The 18,104-nt window shown below is 40.5% G+C and overlaps 1 protein-coding gene across 5 annotated transcripts in view; it reads right to left on the reverse strand.

The window, feature by feature from the left end:
- The window catches only part of IGF2BP3 (insulin like growth factor 2 mRNA binding protein 3), a 97,564-nt gene that overhangs the window by 8,581 nt on the left and 70,879 nt on the right, over positions 1-18,104 (reverse strand). For 4 of the 5 annotated variants that reach the window (XM_042471934.1, XM_042471932.1, XM_042471931.1 and 1 more), the window contains exons 11-13: positions 15,290-15,421; positions 4,602-4,721; positions 3,172-3,246 (exon numbers count right to left, since the gene is read on the reverse strand). In XM_042471934.1, coding sequence (XP_042327868.1) covers positions 3,172-3,246; positions 4,602-4,721; positions 15,290-15,421 — 327 coding nt within the window. The remainder of the gene's footprint in view (positions 1-3,171; positions 3,247-4,601; positions 4,722-15,289; positions 15,422-18,104) is intronic. The other variant, XM_042471936.1, reaches the window with a different exon arrangement.

The raw sequence follows: 18,104 nt of genomic DNA on the forward strand, positions 1-18,104 counted from the left end.
TTCCCTCCTCATTAGGGTTACCATAATTCTCTACCACAAAATGGGGACAAAATGTAGGGGAAATGTATATAAGACATTCAAGAAAAATGGAGGACATGACCAACAAAAATTCTAAAACATTAATATAGATTCATGCTTCTCAAACATGCTCAAAATGGAGAAGATTTTGACATTCTTCTTGGACAGAAGGTTGATGTAGGACATGCCCTAAAAAAGTAGGGCATGGCCTCCTTCCCAAACAAATGCCCAAGACAGACAGGTGCCTCCTTGAGGCACCTGCCACCCTGGTCCTCAGCCTCACTTGGCTTGGCCCCAGGGAGGGTGGGAGGCTCAGGCCCAGAAAGGAGGGTGCCTGAGGGTAAGAGGAGACAGCCTGGGCATGGTTCACCTGTGGCAGGTGAGAAGTGCTGGGCTCTGGTGGGTCTCTGTTGTCTGCTGAGGGCTTCAAAGCATCAGGCAGGCGGGGGGAGGAGCCCGGTGTGGTCGGAGGGGACTCAGCCAGGGCAGCAGCGCTGCCTTGGAGGAAGAGGAAGAAGGAAAGAGGAGAAAGAAGAGGAAGGAGAGGAAACAGGAGAAAGAAGAGGAAGGAGGAAAAGAAGGAAAGGAAGAGGAGGCTAGAAAGGAAGGAGGAACTGAGGAGAGCCCGACTGACCGGCAGTGGCAGGAAGGGCAGGGGCTGCCGGGAGATGTAGTTCTCCTCTTCCTTCCTCCCTCTGCCTTCCTTGGCTGAGCAAGAATTTGAATCCAGCCAGCATTGAAACCACCTGGTTGGGCCCCAACTCCCAGAAGCCCCTGAGTTCAATCCAGACCCAACTTTATGTATTCTGGCATTCCCTGTGTACTAGTGCTCACCTTGTTTCCCCCATTGGTCCAAAGCTGCGTCCCCTCACTGGAAACCGGGAAAGGCAACTTGAACTGGATGGGGCAGTTCAACAGTGGGCAAAACCGGGATTTATTCTGTGAACAATCAGGACATGGCAACCCTACTCCTCATCCATCCAGCCTTTAGGGTGAGCACAAACAGTTATGCCTGCTAGAAATTTGTAAATACTTTGGCATCATTTTCCTTCATCCTTTACATCCTCCTAAATTTGACTCTCAACTTATCCCTAGATCATATAAAAGTCCATAATTCTGGCCCCGAATCATGTTCTGGACTTATAAATGAGGTCAACTTATAGTCATGTATATACCAGTATATATAATGTATTATTAAGCTTTTGCATACACTCAGCAAGGAGGCTGCAAAAAGGGGTCTATCAGTTGGGAGGCAGGTCCTCCAATGCTTGGTTCCAGGTCCTATGCTACGCTAAGGCTCTAGCAGCTGTAATCACTAATAGAGTTGGAATAGGTTTCAGTTTCATACCTACTCCATCTCCACTAGTACATCAGCTGATTGTTGTATTTGTGTAATTTTCACAAATTATTTTTCACATTTTGAACCTGCCACAAAGTTGTTTTCAGTTCTAAAAATATTCACTCAACACAGCAGGTCTCCTCACCCATCCTGCGCTGTACTAGGAACCAGTAAATTATCTGTGTACACTGGCTATAAATGTTTCACTCTTTTCTGGAAACTAGCCATGGATCAGCAGCCAATGATTCACAAACTGGCATAGGTCCATGGACTAGTACTTTGAGTAGAATTGATCTAAAATACTGAGTAGTAAACAGAAGGAGTGAGCTAAAACATGATCAGTTCCTCTCCTTTTATGTTGTTATATGGCCAAGAACTGTGAAATAAAAGAATAAAAGTGCTGAAAGAAATATTACAAAGATTGATACTGGTATCTCACAGCCAGTAAAGTAAGTGGGTGATTTCTGCTAGATGCTGCATTTGCCACAACAATTTACACCAGCAAGTTAGAAGATATGTAAAGCTGAAGGTGCTATTTAAATTAAAAAACATGGAAAATGAAAGTGAAAGATTTGAGGGAAACGTGACTAAGGAGCTTATCGTTTTACATTCTTAAAACGGGACTAGGTCGCTTTAAATGCATTTAAATGCATAAGGGCATTTAGAATATTCAACCAGAGAGCTCTTAAGCCTCACTGAACTACAAATCCCAAAATGCAACAGGAGGCAGGGGCTGCATTAAACAGCCCTGTTTTAAGAGTGTAAAGGGATAAGTGTGTCTTTCCAACATCTCATTGCACGAGGATGTGACTCATCTTAACTAGGTTGGTAAGAATGTTCACAATGCCAGTGCCAAGTCAGCATTAGGGCTATCTTCCTAACAAGCACATTCCCCCCCCCCCCAATTTTTTAATTGTGAAGAGAAAATCCTACTTGACTGCTGTAGTTTAAGATGTTCAATAGTACATTTTATGGTAAGATAGCCACACTGATGAGGAACGATGGGTATATTCTTCTGAATGTCACATCAAACATAATCTCCATGATGCAAAACCTCAGTTCACCATTACTTTCAGAAATCACAGCATGCTATTGTTAGAAATGTATAGATAGCATACAGCTCATTTTCGTTTCAAACGTAGATGTCATCCAAAATTCTGTCGGGAACTTTGAAGCCATTTTATTTGTCCAAGTAAATTTAGTTATTGTTATGTGCCTTTAAGATGACTTTAATTTATGGTAACCCTATCGCAGAGGTTTCTTGACAAGATTTATCTGAAGGAAGTTTGCCATGGCTTCCTCTAAGGTTAAGAGAATGTGACTTGCACAAGGTGGCCAATGGGTTTCTGTGGCTACGCAGAGATTCAAATCCTGATCCCCTGGATCAAACCAAACAAACTGCACTGGTTCCCTTCTCCGTAAATGTGGTTTGGCTATATTAATAACTGCAGCAGTCATCGTAAGGTCCTTGAGCCATGCATTCACATGGAAACTGTGCTTTCATAAACTGTCACCTTCAAGAGAGCTGTAAAAATTGTGTCAAGGTTCACTTGAATGGGGCAACATTCTTTAAAACTGCCCTGGATCATTCTGCTCATATTTATAGTTGAGTAACCAGCACGTGCATTTATGCACACACTCAACATCAGATACAAATGCCTACTTCCAACAATAACATAGAAGGCTAGAGTTGGCATCTCCATAAATATACATATTTTTTGCTTTACACACTAAGGAAATGTAAATGTTTAGATGTGCCAGGTGTGGTTCTAATCGATTCAAAAAAATGACTTAGAAAACATAGAATCCGGTACCTTGAACTGTGCCTCTGGTGGTCCAGTGATTATCACCATTCTCAGCTTGGCTTCTGGTCCTTCAGCAGGTGCAATCTAATGTAACATAAGTGAAAGATTTAAAAGGTTTTGATTCATTTACTCTGATGATTACCAAAATAAAAACAAAAACAAACATAAATAAAAGCTAACACACAGCCCACCCACTCCATTATTTAGATACAAGTTCACTGTTAACCATGTAAATTGATGATAATATTGCCTATGAGTTGCTTTAGTTTGGTGGTTCAGTTCGGTAAATTTATGCTTCGCTTCACACAGCCAAAAATGAGTCTTGAAGAGGTTTATTGAAGGCGGAGATGTTTGTAAATACATGCATGTGCAGTTTTTTTTTTGTTTAAACCATGACAATTTAATAAAAGATCTCCCAAAAGATCACCTAAAACCAATCCCTAGTCACCAAGGATTTAAAACAGCAGAAATAGCTACCAAGATGAACCATTGCAATTATTCAAATACCTGTGTGTGTGTGCCTTTTTTTTAGAGCCAAAAAGATGACAATATCAGCACCACAGGGGCTACTACAAAAGAGTCTGTCCCCTCTCTTCTCTACATCAATACATCTCATGGCAGAGTGCCAGGATCCAGGCAGGTTCATATGCGGGAAGACAGACCTTTAATTACTGGTGTTGTGTTTATGAGGATACAGTATTAGAGAGGTATGTGTCACTGATTTCAGTCCAGATTTCCATGTAAATGTATTTATGATTACAGAGAAGGAGACACCAATTTTCCAGAAAACAGAGCTGGAGAAAGTGGAAAAGTGAAATCACCTTTTGGAAGATGCCTTTAGACAGAAAGTGAGGTAAAAGTTACAGTGAGGGTTTGAAGAGATAAGCTCTTTCACCAGAGATATACTGTATTGTCATACTGAAATATTCCTAATATATTAAATGAGCAGAAGTCTAGGCAGTGGCCTTCCGAAACAGCAAATTCTTGACAGGTTGGAACAATTTGCATTTCTTAATTTGAGCTAAACATCTGGAGCATCATGAGAAGCACATTTACAGTGCGTTCATGTTTGCTAATTAAGTAGCATTTTCAGCTGTGTACAATATGGCAAAATAAACTTAAACTTTAAAAAAATGGTCTAAAGGTTTAAGCCATGTTAAGAATAAATACAATCTACCAGTCATAACCACCAAGGCAATGAGGTTTTTGCAGTTTACGTTTCACTCCTCAAAAAAGTTTTTAAAACATGTTTGTAATTATCTTGTCTCTAAAGAAGACAGTTAAGATCCAATTCATAAACAGCAGGTACCATTTACTGTTTTGCATTCCAAGTACAGTATCTATCTTAGAATACAGAACAAAGCAGTACTGTACTTGTAAAAACTTGAATCTACAGTAAATGAAGACAGGAAATTTGAAGTTGATCACTGTAATATTACCTTAATGGAAGCGCCTGCAAAACGAGAAAGTTGTTTGATGTGTTGCCCTTGCTTTCCAATAATGGCTCCTACTGCTAAGGCTGGGATGAACAGATGAACAGTCTCTGACTCTGGCTGTTGCTGGGGTGAGAAAGAAAAAAAAAAAGAGATAGGTAATGAACAGCCTGAACTGTACCAATGAACTGAAACCAATACCTCTATCCTTAAGCACAATGCATAGTTAATTGCCTTTTATTTTTAAAGCAGAGTTTTGTAAAAACAAAGGAAAATTATTTTCACTCTGATGGAGTCAGGTGTTTCTGCACAAAAGCTACACTTAGGGTATTTCTACTGCTAGGGTGATCTCTTCAGTCCTCCCCCTGCCCATAAATTGGTGTCATCTCTCATGTTATTCCTGAGGGCTCCCCAACTATTAGGAGCAGGTTTTCAAGAGGAAGTTCAGAGCCAAGGGAAAAACTAGAAATAACATTCTGCTCACAGAAGTTCTCTGCTTGATCAGAAACCCTCCAGAGACATAATCCTTCAACATGTTGGAAATTTATCCCAGATCCAATTCACTGTATTAAGTTAACAAAGGCCAGATACCAATATGCGATATTTCTAAATTTTAAAGCACTGTTTACACTGAGCTAGAGGGACATAATCCAAATCTCTAGCATTACATGACCAACTGCAAAACCTTTAAGGATCCTGAAGTCCCTTTTGTAAGAAGACTACAGGCCTATTTATCGCTTAGGATGTGTGCTGAATCAGACGACTAAGAAGTCCTACCCCCACCCAGGTCCATCACTCTCCTTAATTGGAGGGCAACCGATCTGAACAGGAAAATCCCACTACAAGGTGAAGCTTTCCATAGGATTAGAAGACCTGATATTTTAGGGTTCTTAATTGTCTGGAGACTCTTATTAAAAAATAGGAACTATCCTCTGGTGAAAGGTAAGAGTGTAATCTGTACTGGAAGCCCTGACCTCCACCTACTCTCTTATCCATTCAGCCTTTAGTGTGAGCACAGAAAGTTATACCTGTTGGGATTTTGTAAGTTCTTTGGCATTGTTTTCCTTTGCTTCATCTTTTAGATCCTTTGTTATATGCCCCTAAATTTTATTCTTGACTTATCCATGGATCATATCAAAATCCATAATTTTGGCCCCAAAATCTGCCCTCATCTTATACATGAGGTCGACTTATAGTTGAGTATATACATAGAATCATAGAGTTGGAAGAAACCACAAGGGGCATCCAGTCCAACCCTCCTGCCATGCAGGAACTCATAATCATAGCATACCCGACAGGTGGTCATCCAGCCTCTGTTTAAAGACCTCCAAGGAAGGAGACTCAACCATACTCTGAGGGAGTGTGTTCCACTGTCGAACAGCCCTCACTGTCAGGAAGTTCCTCCTAATGTTCAGGTGGAATCTCTTTTCCTGTAGCTTGCATCCATTGTTCCGGGTCCTGTTCTCTGGAGCAGCAGAAAACAAGCTTGCTCCCTCCTCAATATGACATATTTTCAAATCTTTAAACAGGGCTATCATATCACCTCCTAACCTTCTCTTCTCCAGGCTAAACATCCCCAGCTCCCTAAGTTATACCTCGTAGGACATGGTTTCCAGACCCTTCACCATTTTAGTCACCCTCCTTTGGACATGCATACAGTAGGCTGCATCTCTACAGCAAATGGGAGGATGTTCCAAAGACATTAGAATTCCTCTGATCTCCAGTTCTGAGAATGGACATAAAGGTCTACAATCCAAGATTAGAGAGGGCAGCTCTAACCTTGGAGAAAATGCCACTTTTCTGATATCAGAATGGGATCGATCAAGGGATAATTACAGCTCAACCTTCCTAAACCCAAAACATGCTACCCAGCTATTGAACTATGGAAGCTCTAGTGTTTTTGCAGGTCAGCTCTCCTGCTCAAAACCTCTCATTTTAAGGAATACAGGGAAGCACAATGGATCTCTTCAGAAGGGCAGGCAGAACTTCTCTGTTACATATTTTATAAAAGAACACATTTACCTATATTGTGCCAGAACTCTTTAAATCCATCATTTAAATGGCTATTAATTTGTACAACAAAGGATAAATACCATATGTTGAACAAAAATAATGTTTAATCCTTGAATCTTTCCCCAAATACCCCCAACAGTCCTGTGGCTTGTGTAGATCCACTCATCATATTATAGTAAGTCCTGTAACACACACAAGTTTTGGAAAATCATTTGGTTCACAAGGACAGCAGTCTTCTATATGAGCAGCAACTGTCAATAAGCAGAAGAGCTTGAACGACAATTTCTGATATAGTATTGTTTTATTTTAAAGGACAGGTTTCTAAAACTAGGTCTCTCCTTACAAAGCTTCTTATACACTTTATGGGATGGTTACTGCTATATTAACATAGCTACAAAAATTAAATTCCACATAGTTTTGAAAATAAATTTCTGCATCTACCAGACCTGTGACAGATTTATTAATATTGAAACTCCTAAAGAAATTTTGCTATCATATGAGTTTAATAATGAGATACAGTGCACCTGCGTCATAAGCGGCTTTCAGCATATGTGCTACGCCGCGCAAAGGGCAACACATCCCATTCGGATAAATGGGGTGCATACCCATGGCGCACGCGTGCCGCCACATGCACAACCCCATTGACTTAAGTGGGGCTTGAGCATGCATGGTATTTGGCTTACGCAAGGGGGGTCCAGAATGGATCACCCACGTAAGCCAAGGGCACGCTGTACATATTTCAGTATGTTCTAAAGCTATGGTGAATGGCTAATCCCAACTAGATGGTCTTTGGAGCAAGTTCAGACTTTCAGATTTACTGGTTTTAAGGACCATATTGTCTGCAAATCTTAACTCTTTATGACTAACCAATTAATATGGTCTTCTGACAATACCAGAAGCTGTTTGTTTTTCCACCTGGCATGCATCTTCATGGAAAGTGGAAATATTTACTGATAGCTGTACTAACTTTCAGCAATATAATACAACTGAAGGTAACTCCTAGTGAATGTGAAGTCCCAGATATGTCTAATAACTAAACACATATGAATATTTATTTCAAGAAACAATATCTGGAAACCCAATATGTTTTAGCTATATACAGAGCTTTGAATCAGTGAACAAAGAAGTAACTCAGGACTGCATTGTTATCTATCTTGTACTTATAATTATAGTTGGTCAATAAAGCTATTCTATTTTTTGATATAGCAACAATTTACACTGTTTGATATATTGCCTTCATATCTTTACCACATCAACATATGTTTCTATTACAGGCAGTCATGGATGATACAAATTATTCTAGACCTATTTCAAATTGGCTTCAGAACAAGACACGGAGCTGAGACTGCTGTGGTTGCCTGATCTTCGCCTGAGCATTGACTTGGGAGTGTGTCCCTGCTGGTGCTTTATTATTATTATTATTATTATTATTATTATTATTATTATTATTATTAAATTAAACATTTAAAAAACAATACAACATAGTTGAACAAACATAGATAATCAGAAACAAAAAACAGACACATCCAAGACAATTTAGTAATCAGAACTATCTAACAACAGCATGTCAAACCAAGGGAGCGAGATTTACTCTCAGATTCCGCTGGATTGTGCCACAATGACTATAAAGCTGTAAATTGCTTTCTTTAAAATTGCCTGAGGCTATTTATGTCTTCATTTTTCAATACCAAGTTCTCCAAAGCAAGTATGTTAGAAATGTTGAAACACATGTTACAAGTGACACAAATGGAATTCCAAGAACTCCAAACATGACTCTTTTATCATGTTGTCTGACTTCCTCCAGCAAAACAGATATTTTCTCAACAGATGGTACGTTGTAAAAAGTGAATCATATGATTATGAAACTCAACACTTGCCATTGAAGCTATGCTCTAGAGTTGGCGTCCTCAGGCAAGTGCCTGGACCCTGGAGCAGCCTATCACATTTTTCTATGCAAGAAAATCAAACTAGCAGCATACTGCTATGGATTTTAATCTCTCCCCATTCACTTCTACATTCCAGTATTCTCTTCACATTGGTGAGGACTGTCACTTCCTCTATAAGCTGATTTAATGGTACCACCTGAAATGTCAAGCTAGTATCAAATCAAAAGTTTATCTTTAATATAATAAATAAAGTGTACCCTTTATCCTTATCATTTTGCCCCTGAACTGTGTATTGAACAACAACTGGTAACCTTTCTTTACTTGGCTATTTAGCTGTTTTCCTGCTAGACAATTCTGTGAATCTACCTTATAGCTAATTATATGAGCAGCATTTCAGGAGTCCATCTTTCCATTACTTATATTTGTGCTGTATTTGCTTGTTAGTCAATCCATTGTTCACTAGAAAACTTCAAAAAATTACCCATCAAATGCTTTCTGCACAGATTAGAACCAAAAATTAATCAAAGGTATACATCAGTGAATGTTTTTCATAAAAAAAGGAAGTATGACTAAAATCACAGAAGCATGTGTTTAAGCTAAGACACAGGAAAAAAAACCTTTTATTTGCTGATATGGTCTAAACCAGGGGTAGGCAACCTGCGGCCCGCGGGCCGGATGCGGCCCGGCAAGGCCTTGGGACCGGCCCCCGCCCGGTCCTGCCACCGATTGCCGCCGGAGCCTTTGGTCTATCAGGAGGAGGCGGGCAAGGGGGGGCAAGTGGCAGGCAAGGGGAACAAGCGGTGGGCAAGGGGGGCAGTTGTCTATAGAAGCCTCCGAAACATGCATTTATATTAACATTTTTTTAAAAATCAGCAATTTTTTTACATGTCCTACATTTGTCCTGGTTTATTTAGTTATTTAATTTTTAAAAAAATTATTTAATTATTTATTTTTTGGCTTCGGCCCCCCAGTTGTCTGAGGGACAGCAACCCGGCCCCTGGCTCAAAAAGGTTGCCTACCCCTGGTCTAAACTGTGACTTACAATCAAGACCTTCTTTGTAGCACTCTACATCTGGTACTTAAGTCAGTGTAATCAGGGCAAAATGTTCTTTTCTATAAGTCAGTATGTACAATCAATATCCTGTCAATTTCATCAGATAAAATATTTTGTAGGTTGCAATTCTCTTAAGCTTATTAAATTCATATTCTAAAATTTTATTCCTCAAACTGTATCATTAGCAAAATATGTGCTTGAAACAAATGTGCAGACAGATCTATTTCAGTTTAACTTCTGTGTTGTTGAATCACTATAAATCAAAATTTTAAGGAACGAAGGCAGGTATACTGAGTTTTGCCTATATGGCATGCAACAAGGACAGGTTGCTTACCTGTAACTAATACCTTTCAGGTAGTCAACTGTGCATTCACCCATTTGTGCTTGTGGAGAACCATCATATAGAACCTTCTGGAAAGCTGGAACTTTTGGTGGTAGCTCCGACTCTCCTTTCTAATGCATATGCTCTAGCATCTTTCTCTCAGCCCTACTTGGGCAAAGAGTGGCAGAAGCAAGGATCCAGCAGATCTGCTGATAAGGGGAGGAAGTGTCCTGGGAAAGTGGCCAAGAAGGCTGATAACAATGCACAACTCTAAACAATGTCTAGAACTTAATGCAGTCCAGTAAAGCAAACAAGAGAGGCTAAGAGCACAAACCAAGAGTTGTCAGAGATCCGAAGTCCAGGGTTCCAGAGACTGATGAGATGTGTAAGCAAATCCAAGGTCAAGAAGTCCAGGGAGACAAGGCAACCAGCAATCCAAGGAGCAGGGTTTCCAGCCAAAAAACAAGGGAGGTCAGGATCAAGCATGTTTTTGCAGGGAAGCTTGGATGATCTCTGACACTGAGGCAAGAATTCAGCACCTGTTTAAATTCCCAAGCTGCAGGAATCCAGCTGCTGTTGATTACCTCGGCATTTTAGATAAAACCTCCTCGAACGCTGGAAGTCCTCCCTTTATGCTCGTCACTGGCTGAAGGTAGGTAATGTAGGTGCTGCTGTCCCTTCTCCCTCATCCATGCCTGAAGGTCTGGCTGCTGGGAGGGTTGTCTGCTGAGCCTCCTGGGAGACTACAGGCTCTGCTGCATCTGGCAGAGCAGAACTAGGGCCACGCTCAGACTCAATTTCAACTTCAGGCTCAGGTCCCAGTGGAGGTTCTACCTCATCCTCCTCATTATCAACCTGGCTGGGCATGACAGGAAGGGTGACTGTGCAGATGACTATTCAAAGAACATCAGCTACACATAAGCAACATGCCTTTTTTCTATGTGGTGTCTGTATATCACACATAAAGGTGTTGATTATCAAGCAACTCACATTTGGAGGCAGATGGCATATCACTAGAACTACATTCTTGGAATCTTCCTTTGCTGTGTTTCCTGGATTTATTACTGCACTGTGTATGACTTGGACTGACCTGACTTTTCTGCTTCAACCTCCTATGATGGTGAGCCACACTTCTCCATCTCAGCTCCATATTTTCCTGTGTTCCCTTCTGAGCACTAGTTGTTTGCTGAGACCATAACAGGACACCAGGTGGTCTGCCAGTTAATCCTTGGTAGGTGAATGATCAGTAATTGGATGTGGTGCTGGATGCACTAGTGCTACAGTTGTAAGGTCAATGGTGATATAATGTGGGATCAGATAATGTCTTTCTTGTTGATATATCACATTACAGTGGTGTTGTCTGTGGCCACTTGGACTGTACATCTCTGGAAAAGTGGAAGGAACATTGTGCATGAATTCAGGATTACTAAGAGCGCCAGGGGATTACTGGGAACCTTTTATGCTCTGTAGGCCACGTCCCACAACTTGTTATCTGTGACAGGGACCCCTGCATTTTGTGGGGGAGGCATCTGTAGCTACTAGGCTGAGAAAGAAACAGCCTCCCCTTGTGTGAGTGTGGCAGGGTGTGACCACCATGTTAAACTGTCCTGCACACCTACTGGTAAGCAGAGGTGCTGGTTCATATCCAGGTAATGTCTACTTTCTGAAAGAAAAACATTTCCAATGGTCTCATGTGCAGCCTTCCCAGGGAAGCATTACTGTGGTTGAAAACATATGACCTAAAAGCTCCAAGACTACAAAATGTGGTTGTGGCTGTATAAGAAATATCTATGGCTACAACTGTTAGGTGTGAGATGCCTCCTCTTCTGCACAGGTCCACATTATTTGAGGAACCGTATCTTCCCATATGAACCAGCCAGAATACTAAGATCTTCCAGGGAAGGCTTTGCTTGGTCACACCACCATTGCAGGTTTACTTGGTGAGGATACAAGAGAGTGCCTTCTCAGTGGCTGCTCCCACCCTCTGAAACGCTTTTCCACAGGAGGCTAGGCTGGCCCCTCTCTGCTTGCCTTTCATCAACAAGCTAAGACATTTTTATTTAAGCAGGCATTCAATATATAATCATACCAGGATGTTTTTTTATGAAGCATGTGTGTTTTAGTCATGGCTTTCAGCTTCTGTATATTTTAATGTAATTTTAAACTGTTTTTAGATTATTTTAACTGTTGTAAATTTTATTGTAATGTTTTTTAAAAAGTTTTTATCTGTGAGTTGCTTTCAGTCTCTACTGGGATAAAGGCGGCATACAAATAAAATAAATAAATGTTCTGCGTTGGCATGAGGTGAAATTTTTTTAGATTTACACAGAGGCTTAAGTGGAAAAGCAGACTGAGGGTTGAACGAATGTCCAGCTGTAGAATATGCCTGGATTCAGCAACAAGAAGCCAATTGTTTATGTAGGGGAAGACATGTATAACTTGCTGATGAAGCTCTGCTACAAACACAGCTATCACTTTGGTAAAGATGCTGGGCACTGTCAAGGTTGAAAGAGAGAGGCATAAACTGGTAATAGTGTCCTTGAATTGCAAATCTGAGAAATTATCTGATGGTCTGGGTGGACATTGAAAATACCCATTCTACAAACTGATAGTCGCAAACCAATCTCTTTTCCAAAGTAAGGGAAATGTAACCATTTGGAACTGGCAAGTGGTGATGAAAGAATGGATGTCCCTCAAGTCCAAGATCAGTCTCAAGCTCTCCTATTTCTTCAGGACTGTGAAGTACAGTGGTACCTCGGGATACGAAATACCCAGGTTACGAAATTTTCGGGATACGAAAAAATCCCATTGGAAATCATTGTTCCGGGTTACGAATGTATTTTCGGGTTACGAAGAAAATTTTTGGTGCTTTTCGGCGCTTTTTCGCACGAAACGCGGCTTTTCCCCATTAGCGCCTATGGCAATTCGGCTTACGAAGGCTTTTCGGGTTACGAAAGCGGCCGCGGAACGAATTACTTTCGTAACCCGAGGCACCACTGTATCTCAGAAAGAACTCAGCATTCTTTTTGGCCTCAGGTATCTCCGCAATCATTTCCTTTGTAAGAAGAGTATCAATCTCTGGTGAGTGAGGCAGGAGTGGACCAAAAGACATTTGGAAGCAAGGCATTAAATTCTATCATATAGTTTTCCTTTACAATTTGGAGAGCCTATTGGTTGGATGTGATTCTTCACCATTCTAAAAGGTAGGGGGAGAGATGATCTTGGAATCTTGGGGTGACATGTACTGGCACTAATAAATCTTTGGTGATCTGTGTGGTGATGTAATCAAAGTTGACACTTGTATCGACAATCCCAATGAGAGTAATACATCTGTTTCAAAGATGGTATCTTTTTGGTTGTTGTTGATGTGCTGTTTCAAGCTGGAGTTAGAATGGTTCCTTGGCATTTTTAAGGGCCTTGGCCAGTGGCAGTGTAGTATCATACTGACATGGTGCTAACAGTTTGGACATTCAGATCCTCTTTCTGGGGTCTTGGTGAAAGTTCAGAATCAAACAGGTTGGAAGAGGGAATGGTTAAGACTGCTCAAAAAGGCCAAGTCTGGATGTCCAAAATTATAGGTGTGGTGGGTTTCTGCTTCTTACCTTTTTTTTCTGTGGGTCATCTCAACAGAATCTTTTTTTACTTTCAAGTCTTCTCTGCAGCTGTTGTGAGTGACTAAGACTGGTTTCTAGATGGAGTGGCACTTGGTACCAAGGTGGCAGGATTCAGTGTTGTTACAGAGGCAAGGGGATCTGTATTGCCCAGTGAGGAAGCAGACATGGTACTGTGACTCTCCAATATCATAACCATTAGAACAGACAGAACCCTCTGGCTCTTACATTGGTGCTGAGGAAGCTAAGGATTTGATTGTTTTCTCCCAAAGAAGTAGTCACAAGTGGACAGCTCTGTTACCTTTAACCTGCACTGAAAAGTCAAAACAGATCTGGACAAGTTGACATTGTGCTAAGGTCTGAGACAAGCATTCTTACCCGAGAGAAAAACTTTCCTACTGGACTTACAGTAGTACCTAAAGAGTGGTTGTGACGCCATAGGCCTTGACGTGTAACAAAAAAAAGGAAAAAAGCTAGAAAGAGGGAGTGTGGTTTTTGTTTTTTACAGAAAGGAGAGGAAACAAAGAAGAAAAGGAGCTACCAGATAAGTGAATGAAAAAAGGTCCGCAAAACTACTCAAGAACCTTCTAGAAAGTCTCAGCTACATAAGAGGACTCAGAGAGGTTCTGCCACTGTAGTGGATGAAAAAGATGTTAGAATGTGTCTGTTAAAGAGGAGAGGCAGAACTACAGTGGTGCCTTGGGTTACGAAAATAATTCGTTCCGCGGCCGCTTTCGTAACCCGAAAAGCCTTCGTAAGCCGAAATGCCATAGGCGCTAATGGGGAAAAAGCCGCGGCTCTGCCGCGGCTCCATTTAAAATAGCGCCGGAGTTTTTTCGTAACCCGAAAAAACTTTCGTAACCCGAAACAATAATTCCCTATGGGATTTTTTCGTATCCCGAAAAATTCGTAACCTGGGTATTTCGTATCCCGAGGTACCACTGTACTGCCAAAAGCTTCAGCTTTTCAGAAGGTTCCAGATGGTGGCTCTGCATAGGCACAAACCCATATCTGTGATGAACAGAGATGAACAGAGACCATGAACCCTGATCTTATTTGATCCATAGTTAGTATCTGGAAGCTTTCCATCTACACACATACTGCTTTCATAATGGAAGGATTGGAATATTCTCTCATACACTAGCTGTTTGGCCTGAAAAATGTTCTTAGAAAGTCACATGCTATACTATTTAAGTCTACATCACATCTAAACCTACCTTTTGATAATCTCATTTTCTAAATCCCACTTGACAAACAGCATCTAAACAAACAACATTTTACATATTCAACATAGTTTGTAGCATGAGCAAACAATAGATTTATGATCCTTGATAGCATCTCTTCAAAATGTAATGCACTGACAGAGTAGACTTCCAATAGTGGGTAAAAATCATTCTAGGAAATTGCACTTCTAGGTGCAACAATGGAGTTTTAACAATAAGCAGGATTTGTTTAACATTGTTAATTAAGGAGAGGAATCTCATCAATTCACCCCAGGAATCTATATTAGTTGCTAGTTCACAGGGAAACAAGTCATCACGTCCTTATCATATCTGCCACTCTCCACCAATCTATTAAAGATAACTTGCACAACTTTAGTCTAGTGCATGAATTCTCATTCCATTCTGTGTTTCTATGTTGGTCAATGAATGTTCACATCAGAATCCTTGTTGAAAGATAACCTAGCTCCCTTCTCTGGTCTGAGAAAAAGGCACACTGTATTTTATCCTACTGTCATAACTACCAGTGATGCAGTATGTGACTGGCTTATAATCAATCAAACACATTACATCATTAAATACAATTACCCCAAATGGAGGATATGAAGAGGAAGAAGCAGCTGAAGCAACTCCCACTGTGGGAGGCGGTATCCCTGAAGAAGAAGGTGGGAATAGACCCAAGGCATTCAGATTTAATCCTGGAATTAAATGTGCTTGAAGCTGCAATGGGGGGAAAAAAGGAAAGTTATCTCCTACTAGTATAAAAGGAAAGCCTTTGTTTGTACAGGCTTATCTTTGAGCAACTTTCCCCAACTTGACACCCCATGTGTGATGGACTATAAGCACCATGATCAACAGACAACATGCTCATGCAATGTGTTGGCTATTGATGTAGGGAGTTGCAATGAAGCACATCAGAAGGGTGCATGGTTGGGCATGCTTAAGCTGGAATGAGACAACACAATTAATGTCAAAATCTTGTATCAAGATATACATTTTTACAAAACTGTTCAACATTTGTCACCATTATGCCAAAAGCAAGTGTAGTCAGATTCTATGAACAACTGCTTTAGCAAATAAAAGAAAAAGAAAAAAGTATAGCACTTTGTAAAATATAGCACAGCCAATACAGCACAATTAATGGAACAAACCCCCTGGAGCCTCTAACAACCTTATTTTCACATATGGTAAAATATTTGTTTTAGTAATATATTTTTATCATGAGATCTTGTGGTGGTGGTGGGGAAAAGCTAAAACAATCTCAGTCATCAGACAAGCATCTATAGGGAAAGCCACTCCTTCAAGCACTGAGGCCCCAAGCTGTTTAGAATTTGAAAATCATAATTAGGATCTAGAATTCAGACTGGAAGCAAACTGGCAGCCAGTACAGTTCCTTTAAGACCGGTAACAACAACAACAACAGTTTATTTATATTTTATATTAATAGTTTATTTATATTATGTGTGGTTTGTATGGTACCGGGGTCAGCAATCTTGCTGCTGCATTTTGCACTAGCTGTATCTTCCAAGTAATCTTGAAGGGCAGCCCCAAAGAGAATACATTACAGTAGTCTAATAAGGAAGTTACCAGTGTGTGGCCTACTCTACCTAAATTATCCCTGTCCAGGAAAGGATTATGGGGAGAGCAGTAAACAGAAGGCACAAGAAACCAAACTACTATCAAACTGCTTTCATTACTTTAATATAGAAAAATTAGAGAATAAACTAATGTACAGTGGTACCCCGGGATACGAAATACCCACGTTACGAAATTTCCGGGATACAAAAAAATCCCATAGGAAATAACTGTTCCGGGTTACGAAGGTTTTTTCGGGTTACGAAAAAAATTTTGGTGCTTTTTGGCGCTATTTCACACGAAATCGCGGCTTTTCCCCATTAGCGCCTATGGGTTTTCGGCTTGCGAAGGCTTTTCGGGTTACGAAAGCGGCGGCGGAACGAATTAATTTTGTAACCCGAGGTACCACTGTACCAACATCTGCTATCTGTGGGTCCTCTCCACATGAGGTAGAAATTCTTGAGAGTTCTACTTCACATAGAGAGCCTCCTTAGACAGAAGAAGCTACCTCCTTCAAATATTTGCCTTCAACATGAGGGAAACGACAAGGAAGAAGGAGACAGGGCTAATGTATTTGTTCCCCCTTCTTCCACGAGGCTGTAAAAAAATCAGTTATTTTATATTATTGTTGTTGTTTTACTTCAAGATATTTCCAACTTCTTGTGACCCTAAGGGCATAGCTATCATGGGGTTTTCATACCAAGATTTGTTCAGAGGGGGTTTGCCTGTGCCTTCCTCTGAGGTTCTGAGAATGTAACTTGCCTAAGTCCAAAATTGGGTTTCTATGGCTGAGTGGAGAGTCAAAGCCTAGTCTCCCAGTATCCTAGTCCAAACTACTATACGACACTGGCTCTCTTTATTATCTACCTGTAGGTTAATGGGTACCTGAAATGGAGCCACAGAAGCCTATATACATGTAACTGTCAAATTTGAGAATTCTATGAATGGATAGACTGAGGTTTCTGGCAAATAGTTGTTTTCGGTAAACAGGAAATGAGAGCTGTACAAGTACTTGGAAACGACTTGTTTAGGAAATGTATCACTCCACTATAGATTAGAAATGCAAAGAAAAAAGGCTTTTACAACCCTGTAACACTAGCCTGGGCAAAGTGCAAGCTCTAGGTGGTGTTGGAATACAACTCCCACCCTTCCTCACAATTGGCTACGGAGGAAAGCGCTGATGCAGTCCAATAACATCTGGAGGGCTACACTTTGCCCGTCCCTGTGGAAATAACTCAAAGAGCACAGCAGCGTGCTCCTGTGAGCTTCAGCTGACTGATCATCTTGGACAAAAGCCAGTTAGGCCACTGTGAATGGGCAAAAGTGCAACACAAAAGATAAAGGTCCCTTGACTGCAAAACCTGCTGTAATTCAGGTTTTAACATAGAAAATACATTCAGCAGAGCAGAAAAGAGTAAATGACTGAGGATTAAAAAAATATTATTGCCCAAACTGCAATAATATAGAAGCTTTTTAAAAATTGTTTTTCTTCACTCAACAATCTAACACCTTCCATTTAACAGTACATTTAAACAAAACAATTTATGAAATCCTTCTTTTCATTAATTCAAACCACTTCTCTTAATCTCCCTATATTAATTAGTTCTGAATCTTGCGTTCCTACTCCTAATTTTTACCCCTCACTTAAGATGCTTCTGTTTAAAGGAAAAGTGGAAAGTTGCAGGATGTGCCTTTGGCATCTAATATCAAAAAATGCTTTGACAATGTAATTGGGGGATACATAATGCCCTGCTGATGACTAAAACACAACTGAATGGCTAAGAGAATTTTCAATGGATGAGTTGAACTCTCCCACTGTAAACAAATA

The sequence above is a fragment of the Sceloporus undulatus genome, chromosome 6 (assembly GCF_019175285.1).
Source record: "Sceloporus undulatus isolate JIND9_A2432 ecotype Alabama chromosome 6, SceUnd_v1.1, whole genome shotgun sequence".
Taxonomy (NCBI): domain Eukaryota; kingdom Metazoa; phylum Chordata; class Lepidosauria; order Squamata; family Phrynosomatidae; genus Sceloporus; species Sceloporus undulatus.